Source organism: Ctenopharyngodon idella, chromosome 20 (assembly GCF_019924925.1).
Source record: "Ctenopharyngodon idella isolate HZGC_01 chromosome 20, HZGC01, whole genome shotgun sequence".
NCBI classification, from domain to species: Eukaryota; Metazoa; Chordata; class Actinopteri; order Cypriniformes; family Xenocyprididae; genus Ctenopharyngodon; species Ctenopharyngodon idella.
The window spans coordinates 22,347,849-22,366,465 of NC_067239.1; the positions used below are offsets into that span (position 1 = coordinate 22,347,849).

The 18,617-nt window shown below is 37.0% G+C and overlaps 2 protein-coding genes across 15 annotated transcripts; one reads left to right on the forward strand and one right to left on the reverse strand.

The window, feature by feature from the left end:
* Positions 1 to 947: 947 nt before the first annotated feature.
* On the reverse strand, positions 948 to 6,332 carry LOC127502755 (E-selectin-like). Of its 10 annotated transcripts, none has more exons than XM_051876048.1 (19): positions 6,137 to 6,331; positions 5,988 to 6,045; positions 5,508 to 5,894; positions 5,250 to 5,360; positions 4,967 to 5,158; positions 4,683 to 4,874; positions 4,389 to 4,577; positions 4,105 to 4,296; positions 3,811 to 3,999; positions 3,527 to 3,718; positions 3,233 to 3,421; positions 2,949 to 3,140; positions 2,655 to 2,843; positions 2,267 to 2,443; positions 1,960 to 2,136; positions 1,738 to 1,860; positions 1,578 to 1,599; positions 1,355 to 1,441; positions 948 to 1,263 (listed from the first exon to the last, which is right to left on the reverse strand). In XM_051876048.1, exons 1-18 carry the CDS (start codon positions 6,137 to 6,139, stop codon positions 1,381 to 1,383), a joined length of 2,835 nt encoding a protein of 944 aa, XP_051732008.1. In that variant the 5' UTR covers positions 6,140 to 6,331; the 3' UTR covers positions 948 to 1,263; positions 1,355 to 1,380. The 10 variants fall into 10 exon arrangements, with proteins under 10 accessions (XP_051732008.1, XP_051732007.1, XP_051732017.1 ...); XM_051876047.1 differs by having other exon boundaries at positions 1,960 to 2,139; XM_051876057.1 differs by lacking the exons at positions 2,655 to 2,843; positions 2,949 to 3,140 and having other exon boundaries at positions 6,137 to 6,332.
* Positions 6,333 to 13,816: 7,484 nt separating this feature from the next.
* On the forward strand, positions 13,817 to 18,332 carry LOC127502029 (zona pellucida sperm-binding protein 3-like). 5 transcript variants are annotated; one of them, XM_051874423.1, is made up of 9 exons: positions 13,817 to 13,847; positions 16,862 to 16,947; positions 17,032 to 17,150; positions 17,235 to 17,338; positions 17,414 to 17,591; positions 17,664 to 17,781; positions 17,891 to 17,979; positions 18,048 to 18,139; positions 18,224 to 18,332. In XM_051874423.1, the coding sequence occupies exons 1-9, from the start codon at positions 13,832 to 13,834 to the stop codon at positions 18,298 to 18,300; spliced, it is 879 nt and encodes a 292-aa protein (XP_051730383.1). In that variant the 5' UTR covers positions 13,817 to 13,831; the 3' UTR covers positions 18,301 to 18,332. The 5 variants fall into 5 exon arrangements, 3 of the variants coding, with proteins under 3 accessions (XP_051730383.1, XP_051730381.1, XP_051730382.1); XM_051874421.1 differs by lacking the exon at positions 13,817 to 13,847 and having other exon boundaries at positions 15,412 to 16,947; XM_051874422.1 differs by lacking the exon at positions 13,817 to 13,847 and having other exon boundaries at positions 15,414 to 16,947; positions 17,894 to 17,979.
* The last annotated feature ends 285 nt before the right edge of the window (positions 18,333 to 18,617 follow it).

The following is an 18,617-nucleotide window of genomic DNA, read 5'->3' on the forward strand; positions in this document are numbered from 1 at the left end:
CCTTGAAACCGATAACGATGTTTATTTTGATATTTGACGATAACGGCGCTTTGCTCTGGTCCAGATCCAGATTACGTTTCTCGTGAAGTAGCGGCGCGCGCGCGACCAAGTGTAGCTGCACAGCCCACTCTGTTGGTGAACATGATCACTACACAATTTCTCCAGCAGGTTGCTGTATGGTCGTCTTTTTGCAATGTATATGCGGGTTGTTTTGAACGAGCTATAAAATGGGGACATTCCCGGGGACAGAACACCAAAAACCGGGACTGTCCCCGGAAAACGGGGACGTCTGGTCACCCTATTCAAAGGGCGTCTTCAACGATGATATTCTATAAAAATGAAGACTATATTTTTTGCATTCCGATTCTGTCATCCAAAGGCACAACAATACATTTTTCTCTTATTCTGTGGGTTTTGCACATTTTCCTCCACTTGTTACCGCTATTTTTCTGCCACCACTATGAGTGCGCAGCTGCAAGTGACGTAACTGTGACGTCTGCTCCAGTGCAGTTGTGCTGAAAATAATTTCATTAAATAATACTTTAAATTTCGATTTGTTTTTCACCAAACCCTATTGTACACCCCCAGAACACTTGGAATATAAGGCATGGGATCATGTCTTTTTAAAAATGCTTGATGCTAATCGCTACACTGCCATTATATGGACTGCTGTGAGCAGGAAATTTTTGAAAAAATTCTCCTTTTGTGGTGCTTAAAAGAAAGAAGGGCATACAGCATTAGAACAACACTAGGGTGAGTAAATGATGACTTAATTTTCAGTTTAGGGGTGAACTATCCATTTAAGATTCAAATATACTGCTAATTATTCTAAATGGACATGATTGGATGTTTATTTATTCTTTGATGTAGAAAAATTATAAATGTATGCTTTTTTGAAGGCACCCACCTGAAAGAGGAATAGGCATTAAAACACCCAAGTCATGACATCATGAAAGTCAAACTTTATTGGTTTACATTTACAAAAGTTTTAATTAGACCAATACAATAAATAGTACAAAAAAATAGTGTATATTAATAACATAAAAAGAGAATATTTAAACCGTACAGAACAATATGTTCAGTCAAGTAAATAATAAAAGCTTCCATTGGGAAGTAGACGTCACATTCAATTAGGACTGTTGCCTGATGAAATGGTAATGCCCATCAGACTGAGAATGAAGAATATTTTATCACATTTAAGTGTCAAATCATTTGGAAATGTAATGACATTATTATGTCCAGCAATGCAGTAGCGATAAATTCCTGTAAAAAGGAAGGTTGAATTAGTTTTTCAATGAATTGTTCACTGGAATAAACTACATCACTATCATAAGCCATATATAAATATGCTCACCATGTGTAGTTTGGTGCTCTTCTGCTCTATATGAGACTGTCAACACTGTTCTTATAAACCTGTGGTGGATCTTCAATATCTGAGGTACTAAAAATTAAAATAGACAAAAGAGTTAAACAGGATATAGTCCTTTATAGATAAACCAAGTGCAATAAATTGATAAATAACAACAGTAATAATGTAAGAAAAGAAGGATATAATTGCTAAATAAGTCATATCTCACCTGTTCAGTTCAAACTTTTTAGCTGAAAACAAAAATACATATAAATTAGCATTTTAGCTCATTTTGGGTATATTAATAAAGAATTATATGGAAGAACAAATTCTAGTTAACTACATATGAAATACTGGATCAAATGTAGCAATTAAAAAAAAAGACTCACCTTTACTCCTCAGTCTCTTCTGTATCCAGTAGACTAAGAACAGACCGGAGCTGCTGATAATACCTGCAACCCCAAGAGTCACTTCTGTCACTTTGATAAGTGATGCAGAAGGATCAGGATGCGCTGAAAATACAGATAAAAGGAAAGCTTTAGAATGTCTTTCTCACTTCATCACTGAAATTACAAATCTGCATTCCACAACAATCATTGTTAGCTGTTTACCTTGACACACTGCCACTTCCCCTGACCAGCTCCCATTGAGGTTGCATGTCATTATCTCATCTCTTATAAGTTGGTGGCCATCAAGACAGCTGAAGGTGCAGACGGTGCCGAAGGTGGGTTCTTCAGATGAGCAGTTCATATACCCGTTGTTTGGCTCAAGAAGTTGTGGGCAGACCACTGCTACAGAGTTAAAAAAAAAAAAGAAAGTGTTTTGTATGATGAAATTCACTTAGACTTAAAGACTAGTTTTAAAATACAATACATTAAATCAACCTGTAAATCCATAAAAGAGACAAGAGTTTATTACCTTCACAATGAGGTGGTTCCTGACTCCACTTTGCCATTTTTGTACAGCTGATCTCTGAAGCCCCCTGGAGGAGGAATCCTTCTTCACAACTAAAGCTGCATTTGCTCCCATAACTAAAGCTTGAAGTACAGCTCAGCTCTCCATTGACAGGACTGTCAAGGGCTGGGCAGTGAAGAACTGAGAAGTAAGATAAAAAATTATGTAATAAATTAAAATTGTATAGAACAATGGAATTAAAACTAAACAGTAATATTTAAAAAAATAAAAATGACAAAAGTTGACATAACAAAATGACAAATTAAAACTAAAAATATAAAAATAAAAGCTATAAGAATACTAAAACAACAGATCCTGTCCCTTCTTACTTTCACAAATGGGTTCAACTCACGTTCACAGGTTGGTGGTTTGCTTGACCACTCCGTTGTAGAAGTGCATCTTGTTGTACTGGAACCGTTTAGTTGATAACCCTCCTCACAGGAGTATTCACACTGAGAGTCATACGAGAAATCAGTAGGATCAGAGCACTGGACGCTAGCATGATCTGGTGGGGTGACGTCCTCCGGTTTGCATTTTAAAACTGAAAAACAAAAAACAGGACCATGATTAAACTCATGTGCCTAGTTTCAAAGAACTAAGAGCCGACCTGCAACTAAACATTGTGTAAAAACATGACCATTCTTACTTTCACAAGTGGGTTGTGAATCATTCCAGCGTCCCGCTGCTCCACAGAACAGTATAGAGGAGCTGGAGTCTCGCAGCTTGTATCCTTCTTCACATTCAAACTCACAGGTGGATGCGTAGCTGAATCGACCCATCGGATGATTACACCGCATTGCACCTTTCTGTGGTTTGACCAGCCCTGGACACTGAACAACTGCAAAAAGATTCACAGACATTTCAAAGAAAATTAATTTTAGCAGTTTTGAACAGAATATGTAAATATTCCCAAGTGTAAATTCAACTCACGTTCACAGGTTGGTGGTTTGCTTGACCACTCCATTGTAGAAGTGCATCTTGTTGTACTGGAGCCGTTTAGTTGATAACCCTCCTCACAGGAGTATTCACACTGAGAGCCATATGAGAAATCAGTAGGATCAGAGCACTGGACGCTAGCATGATCTGGTGGGGTGACGTCCTCCGGTTTGCATTTTACAACTGAAAAACAAAAAACAGGACCATGATTAAACTCATGTGCCTAGCTTCAAAGAACTAAGAAAACTCCTGCAACTAAACATTGTGTAAAAACATGACCATTCTTACTTTCACAAGTGGGTTGTGAATCATTCCAGTGTCCCGCTGCTCCACAGAACAGTGTAGAGGAGCTGGAGTCGCGCAGCTTGTATCCTTCTTTACATTCAAACTCACAGGTGGATCTGTAGCTGAATTGACCCATCAGATGATTACACCGCATTACACCATCCTGTGGTTTGATAAGCTCTGGACATTGAAACACTGCAAAAAGAATCAGAGACATTTCAAAGAAAATTAATTTGAGCAGTTTTAAACAGAATATGTAAATATTCCCAAGTGTAAATTCAACTCACGTTCACAGGTTGGTGGTTTGCTTGACCACTCCGTTGTAGAAGTGCATCTTGTTGTACTGGTGCCGTTTAGTTGATAACCCTCCTCACAGGAGTATTCACACTGAGAGCCATATGATAAATCAGTAGGATCAGAGCACTGGACGCTAGCATGATCTGGTGGGGTGACGTCCTCCGGTTTGCATTTTAAAACTGAAAAACAAAAAACAGGACCATGATTAAACTCATGTGCCTAGTTTCAAAGAACTAAGAGCCGACCTGCAACTAAACATTATGTAAAAACATGACCATTCTTACTTTCACAAGTGGGTTGTGAATCATTCCAGCGTCCCGCTGCTCCACAGAACAGTATAGAGGAGCTGGAGTCTCGCAGCTTGTATCCTTCTTCACATTCAAACTCACAGGTGGATCTGTAGCTGAATCGACCCATCAGATGATTACACCGCATTACACCATCCTGTGGTTTGACCAGCCCTGGACACTGAACAACTGCAAAAAGATTCACAGACATTTCAAAGAAAATTAATTTTAGCAGTTTTAAACAGAATATGTAAATATTCCCAAGTGTAAATTCAACTCACGTTCACAGGTTGGTGGTTTGCTTGACCACTCCGTTGTAGAAGTGCATCTTGTTGTACTGGTGCCGTTTAGTTGATAACCCTCCTCACAGGAGTATTCACACTGAGAGTCATACGAGAAATCAGTAGGATCAGAGCACTGGACGCTAGCATGATCTGGTGGGGTGACGTCCTCCGGTTTGCATTTTAAAACTGAAAAACAAAAAACAGGACCATGATTAAACTCATGTGCCTAGTTTCAAAGAACTAAGAGCCGACCTGCAACTAAACATTATGTAAAAACATGACCATTCTTACTTTCACAAGTGGGTTGTGAATCATTCCAGTGTCCCGCTGCTCCACAGAACAGTGTAGAGGAGCTGGAGTCTCGCAGCTTGTATCCTTCTTCACATTCAAACTCACAGGTGGATGCGTAGCTGAATCGACCCATCGGATGATTACACCGCATTGCACCTTTCTGTGGTTTGACCAGCCCTGGACACTGAACAACTGCAAAAAGATTCACAGACATTTCAAAGAAAATTAATTTTAGCAGTTTTGAACAGAATATGTAAATGTTTCCAAGTGTAAATTCAACTCACGTTCACAGGTTGGTGGTTTACTTGACCACTCCGTTGTAGAAGTGCATCTTGTTGTACTGGAGCCGTTTAGTTGATAACCCTCCTCACAGGAGTATTCACACTGAGAGTCATATGAGAAATTTCCATTGGGATGAGAGCACTGGACACGAGCATGATCTGCTGGTGTGGCTTCATTTGGTTTGCATTTTACAACTGAAAAGCAGAAAAAAGGTAACATAGTTACATTTCACTTTTTAATGTCAACACAGATAAAGTCAGCGGTATCTAGAGAATTACTACCCACCATGTTCACATCGTTCTCCATAGAAACCTTTAAAGCATGAGCATGTATGGTTGTTTATGGTTTCTACACATTCTCCATGACCACTAACACAAGAGTCATCCTTGCAGGACGCTGAGGGTGAAAAAGTGCACAAATATTCATTGATGGTTGCATTTATACAACGAACACAGCAGAATGCCTCTTCTTTTTTAATTTAAATTGAAAATGCATTGGTTAGAAGATCTTACAACACCTTATAAATGCTTTAAGTCTACCTACCCGTGTAGCACAGTGCAGTCTTCGACTTAAAGCAGGATTCATCATTCCATTTGCCTTCATCTATATCTCTTTTAATATATATTTCCACACAGTCTTCATTATTCCTTCCATTATTGGGTTCCTTATCTGCCCAGTTCTCAGCTTCCTTGGTAAGTGTCTTGTTAGTTCCCACCCAGGTCCACCTGCCCTCAATTTTACGAATGCCAATCCAGTAATATCCACTGACTTTTGGAAGGATTTTGTTGAGGTGAGAAATCTCCCCTTTGTTCTGGATGGCCACCATGTCAGTGTACTGCTGCCTGCACCAGTGTCTGGCACCTTCCCAGTTCATTGTGGTGTTGGAGTAATGGTATGACCAGCCTTCAGTGCCTCTCCATATGTTTAGCACTGCAGAATTAAGCCATTGCAACTTTGAATGAACTGTTTACAGATTGAATTTACTCAGTAGAGTTTATACACTAGAATAGTTTACTTTCTTACCTGAAGAAATAACAACAAGAAAGGCAAAAAATTGCAAAGGTACATGGTCGCAAACGCCCTGCAAAATTAAAGAACTATATCAGTTGGATGAACATAATATTTATTGATACTAAAATTATAGAAATTAATATTTTAAATGCTTTACTTACCATTGTCAGCAATGTACAGATATGAAATGGTCCTGTTGACGGTCGTCTCTGTAGGTCTTGATTAATATGAAGGTTCTGATTTGAGATTCTAGTCTGGGAATCACTGTGCTGCTGCCTTTATATTGGAGCTCGGCTATGGTTCAGGACTTCCCTTCCCGGATCCACTTGTGACATCAGCAAATATAAGCAGTGGAATTCTAGTCTCTGGAAATACCCCTGTCTAACACTGATCAAGCAGGAAACTGCGTTCACTTTCATTTTTGGGGGGAGGGTGGGAGGTGGGGGTGTTAACATTCTCAAGGTGTTAGTGTGAGGAAGTGACCTCTCAGGAAATTTTGTAGAGCTTTTGGACTGATACGGCCACCGCAGGATACTTTTTTATTTATATTTTTGATGAATTATCGTGTACAGTAATCTGACATTTCTCCTTTGCATCTCCTATCCAATTATTTCAAATCAATCAACTGAATATGTAACTTTAAAAGAATAATTCCAACTTTCACTTTTGGTGTAGATATTCACATTTCCTGAATATCTTCAGTTCTGTTTATAAAGGAAAAAGAGAGACAATATGGGTCGAGAGGGGCATGAGTAGTAATTGTCATGTTGTCAGTAATCATTTGGCGCCTTTACTGTCTCTTCCATGGAAATATAATTAATGGTAACTTTTACTTCTACTGAAGTGAATGTCACGTAAATATGACAAGCATATATGACGATTTAAGGACAATGAATTAAATCTATATATTGATATTAAACAAAAGTAATAAGAACAGAAGAACTTCTGAGGAACAGAGGTATTACTCAGAACTTTCATAAAAATATTTACAATTCAATTTAATTCAATTCAAAAGTAGGAAAGTAATCAGTGTGTGAGAGACAAATTTGTTGAAATAAAACCTAACTGGGCTGTTTAAAAATTTGCTTTGTTGAAAAGCTATTATTGTACTTAAGCTCCCCAGAGGTTTCTCATTTTGAAGTTTGAGTTTTTGCAGCTTGATTTCTGTGAGACCTTGACCCTTCTCGGATGGCACTCATTTCAGTGTGTTTTCACAGTGCTGAACCAGCTTCCGTATTACAGAAATAGCTGCTATGAGGGCACCGGAAAATGACTAGAGAGCAAAGAACTGAAAAGTAAATAATTATTTTGCGTGTCAAAATAATATGTGACAGATATCTTATCTAATATCTTATAATATTAATGTTCATACAAACATATCCATTTAAAAACAAATCTAATATAAACACACTCAAATTGAGGATGATTTTTATTATTTTTATTCATTGATCAATGTGTGGATTAATTTGACTACAATGTAGTCGTAACACACACAAGACTGAACTAGAATGTAGAATGAATTAATTAAAATGATTTCTTCAACAATGCACCCTTGAAACTGTGGAAATGACAGTGCAAATGGCATTTGAAAAATGTTTGTCCGACTTCATGTTTTTCTTTACTAATATTTTTACGCTTAATTTGACAATTACAGCCTGAGGAAACATGGCACACAAATATTCTGCTAACACGTACTATTTACCTTGATTTTTTTCTTTGTTTTACTTCACACACATTAACGCTCAAATTTCATCTCGAATGTGATCTTCGCTGACACTGTTGTCTCCTAGGTAAACAAATACAGTAACGTTTGATCTAAACACTTATTTTGGCCCAAATGGATCTGATAGGCCTAGCTAAATGACATCAAACCCGAGGGACAGCAATTAAAACATTATAAAACATTTTCTGAAAATTTGAAATGTAAAGAACTACATATTAGTGTGTTTATTTTATTAGGAAAATACCACATACATAAGAAGAAGTGGGCTCAATGTAAACCAAATTTTTCACATTTTATAAATGACTTTAAATTATATATGTAAATCTTTTGGAACAAACCAAAAACAAAAAAGCACTAAAAACATGTAATGCTCAGAAAGCACTGAAATTTATATAATATTTCCTTTTTATTTCTTTCTTTCTTTCTTTCTTTCTTTCTTTCTTTCTTTCTTTTTCTCCTTTTTTCCCCCTTCTGTCTTTTTTTCCCTGGCAGCTAATGTTAATATGATAATGTGAATATGTAATACCTCTTGTTCTTGTGGCATTGAATAAATAATAATAATAAGAAAAAAACATTATAAAACATTTTCAGACAACAAATACTGGTCAATGATTGTGACCATTTAAGTTTTTAAAATGTAATAATGAAAAATTTTATGGTTATTGGCTATAATATGATAGATTCATGGTTTAAAGGGTTAGTTCACCCAAAAATGAGAATAATGTCATTTATTACTCACCCTCATGCCGTTCCACACCCGTAAGACCTTCGTTAATCTTCGGAACACAAATTAGGATATTTTTGTTGAAATCTGATGGCTCAGTGAGGCCTGCATAGCCAGCAATGACGTTTCCTCTCTCAAGATTCATTAATGTGCTAAAAACATATTTAAATCAGTTCATGTGAGTACAGTGGTTCAATATTAATATTATAAAGCAACGAGAATATTTTTGGTGCGGCAAAAAAAAAAAAAAAAAAAAACGACTTATATAGTGATGGCCAATTTCAAAACACTGCTTCAGGAAGCTTTGGAGCGTAATGAATCAGCGTGTTGAATCAGCGGTTCGAAGCACCAAAGTCACGTGATTTCAGCAGTTTGGCGGTTTGACACACGATCCGAATGATTCGATACGCTGATTCATAATGCTCCGAAGCTTCCTGAAGCAGTATTTTGAAATCGGCCATCACTATATAAGTCGTTATTTTGTTTTTTTTTGGCGCACCAAAAATATTCTCGTCGCTTTATAATATTAATATTGAACCACTGTTCTCACATGAACTGATTTAAATATGTTTTTAGTATATTAATGGATCTTGAGAGAGGAAATGTCATTGCTGGCTATGCAGGCCTCACTGAGCCATCAGATTTCAACAAAAATATCTTGATATGTGTTCCGAAGATGAACGAAGGTCTTACGGGTGTGGAACGGCATGAGGGTGAGTAATTAATGACAGAATTTTTATTTTTTGGTGAACTAACCCTTTAAGTCTGAAATGGGAAAGGGTTAACAATAAAATCTATAAAAGATTAAATAACCTTCATGTAACTAAAAGAAGGCTGAATGAATGAATGAGATGAGATGAGATGATTTACTTTAATTGATCTTTATTGAATTAACTTTTTTTATTTAAAAGTCAGCAGTAAAAAAAAAAAAAAAACTTTAAAAGTCAAGACTTGACTCTAGATGAACAATATGGGAAAAATTTGCTATACAAGACGCACAACATTTATAATTTTGATCAGATAAACTTGCTTGCTGTTGTCGGCTGAGAGGAAAAGTCCGCAAGTCAGAAAGGAAGGGGTGGTGAAAGCGAGATAACGGGCACAATATTACACTGACGACGAACTAAAGTATTTTTTTCCATGTTTAACATAAACGTCATGTAATCAGATCTGCCAAAATATTATATTGTATTAATTTATTCCTTTCAGTAATTTCTGCTCCATACAAACTGTTTTCTACAAAGACATATACTTTAAATAGTTTACTTTATACATTACTATGTTTATTGATTTATTTACATATTTTCCGTTTTTATTTTAACATTTCTTTTAGTGTTATTTTTGTTACCTACTTCCGGTTTGTAGCATGCGTGATGTTGACTGTATAAGGTTCGCGTGCTGTCTGCTGCTGCCACAGCGAAGATGGCAGACGCTCTGAGCAAAGTGCCTGATGTCGACATTGATCCAGAGGGAAAGTTTAAATACATATTAGTGAACATAAAGGTTAAAGGTGGAACTGAACATAAAGTGATAGTGAGGGGAACTAAAACCGCGGAGTACCACAGTAAGTGTGCACGCTAGCAAGTGCAATAGCCTGAATGTCTGTCTGCAAGCCAGCGAGTTGACTTTATCCTTCTCAGACAGCTCTGTAATATTTATAAATCAGCTGGTAACAGTCACTCTGTTTATGGGCATTATATCTGTCAACATAAAAACGTTGGCATAAATGATTAACAGGTAACATTGCCTTGATTTTTTGTGGCTTGATTGAGATGCTAATTTTTGAAGAAGTTATAGTAATAGCCCTATTATTGTTTAGTTGTATACAAAAACTGTCGACAGACTTACCAGACTTGTATCAGTTTCAGGAGATCTCAAAATAAACATTTTCATGGGTAGTATTGCTGAAATGATTTTCACTCTTTATTCTTCTCATTACTTATTTTATTAAGATCACATATTTGAAAAAGTAAATCCTGCTATGGAGGCCTTGGGACTGGAGTGTAATTGTCTTGGAGGCGGCAAGATTGAGCACAACAACACAGAAAAGAAACTCCGGGTGTTTGGAGAGTCTACGGTAATGCTTGTAACTTTTTAACAACAACTTAAAATTATAACAAAATAAGGTTACAACAGGGGTTAGACAGGCACCTGCAACAACTACAGTGTTTCATAGAGACACACAAGGTAGAAGTAGGTCTACTATTCAGATATTTTCTATTTATGTCAAATGCTTTTCATAAGAGTTCAGGTCACATCACCTCATAAATATAAGGAAGCACTTCCATATGCTTAAAATGGACCAGATACAGTATGTAAAGTGAACAAACCGCAGTGCATCAAAATAAGTGTACTCTTCTTTTGGGCATGAATATTTGGGGGCCTTTTCTATATTTTTAATAACCTGGGCCCTCATTTATCAACGGTGCGTACGGGCAGATTTGTGCATAATGAGTGCGTAAGAACAGTTTCACGCAAAGTGTGTGATTCACTAACTTGCACTTATACGTAGAAATGTGTGTAAATATAAGCACACCTCTGAGCATGCTTACGCAGATAATCTAGTGGTAGAATAGCGACACTACACATAAAAAGCATTTAAGAGTGTCACAGTATGCATTAAGCAATCCACATATGTCCTGTGTTTCCTTTAATTATAAAACACTCAATTTATCATTTGTCTAGTTTTACACACAATGCGTAATTGGTGTCAGACCTTACACTGTAAAAAAATATATATTTTATGGTGAAGTAAATACTACAGAAAAAACATGTAATTTTTACATGAAAAAGTTAGTTCAGGCAAGAATTAAAAAAACTAAGTAAATTCTTAAGTAGTACTCAATTTAAGCTTGTAGAAATTAAAGTGTAAATATCAACATTATAAAATTAAGTAAAACTACTCAACTTTTCTGATACTGGTGATGCACTGGGCCTTGAATAATTAATGAGGTTGATTTTTTTTTTGCTGTTTTTACACTGTTTTATCATTGCTTTTGTGGTTATGTTTAGTAACTTGCCATTTTGTGACATTTGGAGTTCATTTTCTACTCAAAATGCCACAATCACACTCAAAAACGATCCATCAAATGTTACCGTCATTGTGTGTTGTGTACCAAGTATTGAGGTCTCTGTGTTCAAGCATAGCATTACTTCTACTATGTAAATTTGGTGTCTACACAATATCAATTGTATTACTTGCTCAGATGTTTCTAAGTAAAGCATACACATTAATAGCATGGTTTCATTCAGTGTTATATTTTTGTGTAAAATGTATTGCAAAAGAATTTTCAACTAAATAGAAATTACTCAACCATTTACTGGTCAAGTTCAAATTACTTATTTTCTTTATTAATTTTACTTATTTTAGCTAAGTAGAGTAACTTAAATCCATATTTGAAATTTACTTAAAAAATAGTCTATACATACAAAAACTTGCAAAAGAAAAATTAAGTAAATTTCACTCATTGTTTTTTACAGTGTATAAAAGACAGCTGTGAAAAATGTTTGTCTCAGTGCAATGGCTTATCTTGCGTTATTGGAAGACTTTGCAAACAATGACAGACAGAGAGCGCGTTTTCCAAGATCGTGCTGATCTGCTTGCCATTATTGCGATGAGGAAAAAACACAATCAAGTGATTTTTAAAGGGAAGTGTTGTCACCATATATGGTTCATTGGAGGTGTTTCCAAATGCTAATGACCATGAATGTGAACAAGCATGGTACTTAAGCACAAGTGGGATTTATCAACAATGATTGCTTACTCATGTGCGTAAGAACTGCGTGCGCATGTTTGATAAATACGGATTTTCTTGTACTTAGGCACATTCTAAATTTCATTCATAGGACAAAATATAGAAACTTTTCTACGCACTGTTGATAAATGAGGGCCCAGATGTTGCTTTTAAGCTTGCTTTTAAAGAGATGGTCTCACATATCTTTTCTTTTTCTAGGGATATGGGAAAGCTGACCATGCTGTTACAGTGGAAAAGCTAAAATCTGTCTTCAAAGACTATGAAATCACTATGGAATAAAAAACTAAACTGAGCACATTGAATTCATGGCCATAAACATTTAGTGAAATGTACAATTTTTATAACACTTTAGCTATACTTCATTTTGGATACAGACTGAATAATCGTTCACTGTTCTGTCAGTGTCAGAGTTGGACTTAGATCATTAACCTTGATAGCGAGGTCTAACCTACGCAGGAACTCTGCATGTGTTTTTGCACAGCGATAAACATATCCTGTCTCCTGTCTCTACCACGGAATGTGTCGGATTAGAGATCAGGAACAGATAAAAGAGCATCTGTATGATTCATTGATGTTATGTCTATAGTTAACTTTTTACTGGACTACATTGAAAAATTTGCCATTGAGATACAAGCATACATATTTGTATGGATTCATATTTGGTGAGGAAAAAAAAAATTCACCAAACCAAACACTATGTTTTCACCATTACAATTAAATTGAAAAGACCTATTATTTTGCATAGCATTACATTTATATGGCTACATATGTATTGAACCCTTTCAATGGATATCATTTTACAATGTCATGTGTATTGTGCATAAGTGATTTTTCCATCCTGTTTCTGAACTTAAAACCTTTACCAGTTTCCTGTATCCTGAGACTCTGAATAAACGAATATGACCCTCATTGTCTATTAGGATTAAGAGGTTAAATAAGAGCACTTAGAGAGCTTTAGTCATTTACAGACAGGCACCACTGTCAGAAAAAAAGGTACGGTTCTTGTCACTGGGGCAATACCCTAAGGTACAAAGGTACTAATATGTACTTTTAAAGTACTAATATGTACCTTTAAGGCAGGGCTCTACGCTAACATTTTTCTTTAGGAGCACAGTCAAAAATTTAGGAAGTTCATTATAGGAAATTCAGTAAGTCACGATCAATAACAGACACTAACTTTCCTATTACAGGGCGATATTTGCCCCTTTAAATTAATTTCCACAGGCATTTTTACCATTATAAGAGCTTTTTTTTTTCTAATCTTATTAAATGTATGCATCATATTTTGTCAATTTCTTAAATTAAAATAGAAAATTTGTTTTTAAATGTTAAACAATAAATCCACCTTTGCACTGCAGAAGTGGCACAGAAGCTCCATCTGAAGTGGTTTTTAGACACATTTACATAGACTTCTTAATGCAGCTCATTGGTAAATAATGTACGAATGAAATAATGTTGTTGAATTTAGAAATATGTAAAAAAAATTAAACTTTAAAAGTATGATATTTTAAGTAAAAACAGTCTATGTAAAGTGTAAATATGAAAATAAATTTATTACATTTACCGCCAGTAGGTGGTGGTAAATCTTAATGTGCGAGTCATTTATTCAGTCGTTCAAAACGCAGATTCATTCAGGAATCACCGTTGCTTGGAGATGCGCAACAGTTCTGGTGTGGCTTTGTTTGAAACTATTTTCACGAAATAGAGCAAAAACAGATATTATTGTGTCTAATGTAAAATCACTTAATATCAACTTGTTTATTGGCCTTCAATAAGATCAGTAAGTATCACGTTTGCAATCATGCCAATACTCGGAGAAACAGGAGTCTACTCGTGTGATATTACTTAACTTGGGCTACATTAGGCAGGTTTTTGAGCCCGTAAGTCACGACTTTGTAGCGTTCCAGGCAAGTCAAGCCAAACTGCCTGAGTACAAACAAACCAGCATGGCGGACCGTACGGGGCTTATGCTCATTAACAATTATTTCTATCGCCAAAGGTGCTTACTCCTTGCTTATTTGAGGGAAACGGAGGAGGAAAACGGCGCATAAGGCAAGAGAAGCTGTTATACCTTTTATTTTGGGTTATTTTACCGTACACTTGCATAAACACCGCATCCGTAGGGGCTGCCATTGTTGTTTCGCGGGCTATGTGACGTCAGAACCCGTAACTGGGAGTACATCAATCTAGTACGAGGTCACGGGTTTGACTGCTGTTCCAGTGCACTTTCACGCGTAGAAGGTTGGAAAAACACGGGTTACGTGTTCCCTGGAACGCGGCATTAGGCTTGCTGCGACTGTGTTACGGTGTTCAGCCGCAACACCAGTTATATCACTTGCCCCACCGTGACCGCGGCACCGGCCCCACCGTCGTTTTGATTTTTTATAGTAATAAAAATAATTTAGTTTAGTTAGAGGACAGATACAGTTAAAAACTGAACGCGTCTGCTTAATTCAGTGAGGGCTGAACGAGAGTTGCAGCAGGAGTCAGATTTTACCTCACTTCGGCCATTTCGCCTCACTTCTCTGAATGACGATGGATGAAGATTTGGTTGCAAAGCGAAATGTAAAAGCATATTTAAGCGAGTTTGTCATTGTACTCTTTTGTTGTTGTTGTTGTTGTTGTTGTTGTGTTTTTCATTAAGATAATAACGCACCCACCATTCAAGCAACTGCAACCTCCGAATTGCCGCTACTTTAAGTGAAAGTAAAATGTTTTTATTGATTTTTGGTGGCATTTTTGCCCTCAAGCCCCTGTTAATTTCCGACCTTGCTTATGATAATCCAAATGTATTTCCAGTTAATTTGGCTGAAACATCAGCAGCATGAGACGGTCTCGTTTCACCTTGTAAACAATCTTTGGAGTGTAGTCCATCGCGCACGTCTTTTGCACTTGCTCTGTTGACTGAAGCAGTTTCTTTGAATGAAAGCATGAAAAGCAGCCCATTGCCGTGCGAAACATAACTCTTGTTCAGTGTAGATGAATTTTAGGAGGTGTACTTTTTGTTCCGATTGTATTATAGTTCTATTCATGAGAATCGATCGGGTCACTCGCACCAGTGCGCCTAAATATTTTTTAACACTCGCGCGCAGTTATTTTCAGGCGCAAATGCGAGCGAAATACTCGCACTGTAGAGCCCTGCTTTAAGGAACTAATATGCACCATTTAGGGCTAAGCTTTTGCATGCACTGAGGGTATGAAAAAGCTACTCAAATGACCAGACTGGATATTTATTTTTTTATTTATTTACAGTCAATAGTGTATTATTGGTTCTTGTAAAGTTATCTTAATAGGTGCCAATCTCAAGTGATTTGTTTTTAGCAATGGCCTTAAAAAGAAAAAAAAGTTTGATACAATTTTGAAATCATTTATAGTACACTGTCAGTGCCCAAGCTTTAGTAGTAATTCATTTTAATTCAAGGTAAGTATTGTTTTGTATTTGAAAAATCCCATCTTCCTGTTATAGGTTTGATGTCTATTTGAACATAATGGTGCTGTATTTGGAAGTTCCTGTAGATGTTATCACCAACATAACCTTCTCTTAATAGGCTTTTGTTTCCCGTAGCATGTGGATGGCACATGTATTCACACTTACAGTCAAGGATGTTAAAATAAAAAAAAAACTGAAAGTGTCACTTTGAAGTAGAGGGGTGTGGCATATAGTTGAACACAATATTGGCAGCCAGAATACATTCTCCAGACAATAACTGTGTATTCTGGTAATCTCTTTGATGTGTGTCGGAATGAGCAGTCAACTCACTGTTCCTGCCCTCACTTACAGGAACCACTGGAATTTTTATATACATCTAAATTTTATGCTAGTAAATCAGTCATAATTATAAATAATAAAGATATAATTATAAAGAAGCTGAAGAGTAACTTGTGGTTTAAAGTAACTTGTGGTGGAAATAAGGGCTCAGACATATAACGATATAAGAAATGATAATATCTCTATCACCAAGATAACTATCATTAACTTCAAGGTCAATATACTGTACATTTCAAAATAGTTACAAATGAGAAGTACTGTTGTTTCTCATTTTATTAATTGAGTTTTTGTTTTATGGGCTTGATGAGTGAACTTCAATTCAAGTGAGGCATTGATTTTGTGATTAGGATGGTCCACTAAACAATTAAGCTTGTTTGGCGGTGTGGGGGCGGGGACAGTGTTCATGCCAGTATAAACAAGGGCTAAAACATGTTACTGCAGTGTGGCTGTGTGGCATTGTGGTGGCTGCAATAATGGGAATCAGGCAATGTGTACTTGGGCTTTTAGTGCTGGTTGCATTTGATCATGTGTATGGTGCCAGACCAAAAGCTAGGGCGTTTCGACCCCGGGTGCTGATGCAAAAACCTCAAAGTGTTGATTCTCAACTTAGTGAGCAGTGGAAACCAATCCAAGCCCCTTACGGAGTTCAATCTCAGAGGCCCCAACTGGCCCCAAATGTAGCACCTTCAAGTATTCAGTCTAAACAAGAATTGCAGGGCCCAGTCAGGGAGCTGACCTGGAAATTCCCAGTGGCTCCAGAAGAGCCAGCGCAGCCAGACTTTAATTTTGAGTTGCAGCAGCCTAAACCTGCCAACAGCATAGCAGTCCAGTGTTGGGAAGATGCGGTGCATGTGGAAGTGAAGCAGGACTTGTTTGGTACTGGCCAGCTCCTTGAGCCCTCTCTTCTGTCTCTAGGGGGCTGTGGTGTTGTGGACATAGATGCAGCTGCCGGAGTCCTCGTTTTTCATTCACCGCTTCAGGAGTGTGGTGGCGAGCTTGTGGTATGTCTTATGGCTTCTTAACTGGGTGGTTTATCTGCTTGTAAAGCCAAATTTGTCTGATTCTAAATTTTTTCCCTTTCATAGGTGACTGAGGATGAGCTTGTATACATCTTTACTCTTGATTATAAACCAGCAGCATTACAGAGCACTCCAATTGTAAGGTCCAGTGGAGTTACAGTTGGCATTGAATGCCACTACCCCAGGTCAAGTGTTTTCTTCTTGCACTTCTAGTGTCACTTTTGCCATTTGAAGTCTTTTGGATTTGATGAATAAGTATTTCACTACAGGAAACAGAATGTGAGCAGTAGTGACTTGCAGCCAAGTTGGATCCCATACATGTCCACCAAGGTTGCAGAGGACATTCTTGTTTTCTCCTTGAAGCTCATGACTGGTTTGTATTGCCTTGCTGCTTGCTCTATATTTTCACTAGTAGTGTCTTTTAGAATGATTGTTTCATCTTTTTAAGATGACTGGATGTTTGAAAGGCCTTCGAATGTTTTCTTCCTGGGTGACATCTTGAATATTCAGGCATCTGTGAAGCAGTACAACCATGTTCCCCTTCGTATATTTGTGGACAACTGTGTGGCCACTGCAGGCACTGATGTGAACTCTGCTCCTATGTATTCTTTTATTGAAAATCATGGGTAAGAAGTCCATACTGAACTTTGATATAAGTGGGGGAATTGAGATCCTCATGAAACCTCTTGGTGTTTCAGTTGCCTCACTGATGCAAAGTATACAGGCTCCAGCTCCAACTTCCTACCCCGGGTGCAAGATGACAAACTACAATTTCAGTTGGAGGCCTTCAGATTCCAGCAGGAAAGCAGTGGTGCTGTATGTATTACAGGATTATCTGTTGCTGTTCAAGTTTGATTTCTTGCACTTTTTAAAAAAATAAATAAAATAAAAAAATAAATAAATAAATAAATTAATGACTCTTCAGCAGATTTACATCACCTGTCTTCTAAGAGCAAGTGCTGCTTCGTCCCAGATTGATGAGGATCATAAGGCTTGTTCATTTGGAACAAATGGGTGAGTCTTGATGGATTATTCTATGTTATGCTGTATAACACACACCCTCTTGACAATTCTTGTTTTAGATGGGTCTCTTCTGATGGAAGTGATCCGGTGTGTGGTTGTTGTGACACAAGCTGTGGATTGAGGACGGATAGCGTGTTTTCCAAAGTTTTAGGTATATTTTGCATATGACCAAGCCCAAAAGAAGACCGCAGACATCATATTCTGTCTTATGTTGACTGGTTTCTTGTCACTGCAGGTCTCCAGTGGGAGGGAAAAGCTCAAGTTGGTCCCCTTCATGTCTGGGATAGCCAACGTCAAGCAAAAAGTGTTTAATTTTTGTAAATAAAGATTGAGTACTACATGAATGGTCTCTCTGTTTGGTTCAGAATCCACTGACTCATTTCTGGGACTTAAGATGTGGGATGCCTTCTGGGTGTGAGGATGCACTAAATGCGTTTACTTATTATTATTATTATTATTATTATTATTATTATTATTATTATTAATTTTTTTTTTTTTCCCCCCTGAGTTCAAATGATGGCCCTAGACTAATTTCTATTAGTCTTCTATAGGTTCACTAGCTTGTTGACAATTTTAGGCTACACTAGGCCATATAATATAAATAATAAAATCCATATATTTTAACAGAC

What these genes read in the sequence shown, in the direction of transcription:
- LOC127502755 (XM_051876047.1), bottom strand. An exon ending in GACTGCACTGTGCTACACGG is followed by an intron (nt 5,361 to 5,507) that starts GTAGGTAGACTT and finishes TTTCACCCTCAG; the next exon opens with CGTCCTGCAAGGATGACTCT. An exon ending in CAAACCACCAACCTGTGAAC is followed by an intron (nt 3,141 to 3,232) that starts GTGAGTTGAATT and finishes ATCTTTTTGCAG; the next exon opens with TTGTTCAGTGTCCAGGGCTG.
- LOC127502029 (XM_051874421.1), top strand. Translation starts at nt 16,420, where the DNA reads ATGGGAATCAGGCAATGTGTACTTGGGCTTTTAGTGCTGGTTGCATTT. An exon ending in AGTGTGGTGGCGAGCTTGTG is followed by an intron (nt 16,948 to 17,031) that starts GTATGTCTTATG and finishes TCCCTTTCATAG; the next exon opens with GTGACTGAGGATGAGCTTGT. An exon ending in TGTTCATTTGGAACAAATGG is followed by an intron (nt 17,980 to 18,047) that starts GTGAGTCTTGAT and finishes TTCTTGTTTTAG; the next exon opens with ATGGGTCTCTTCTGATGGAA.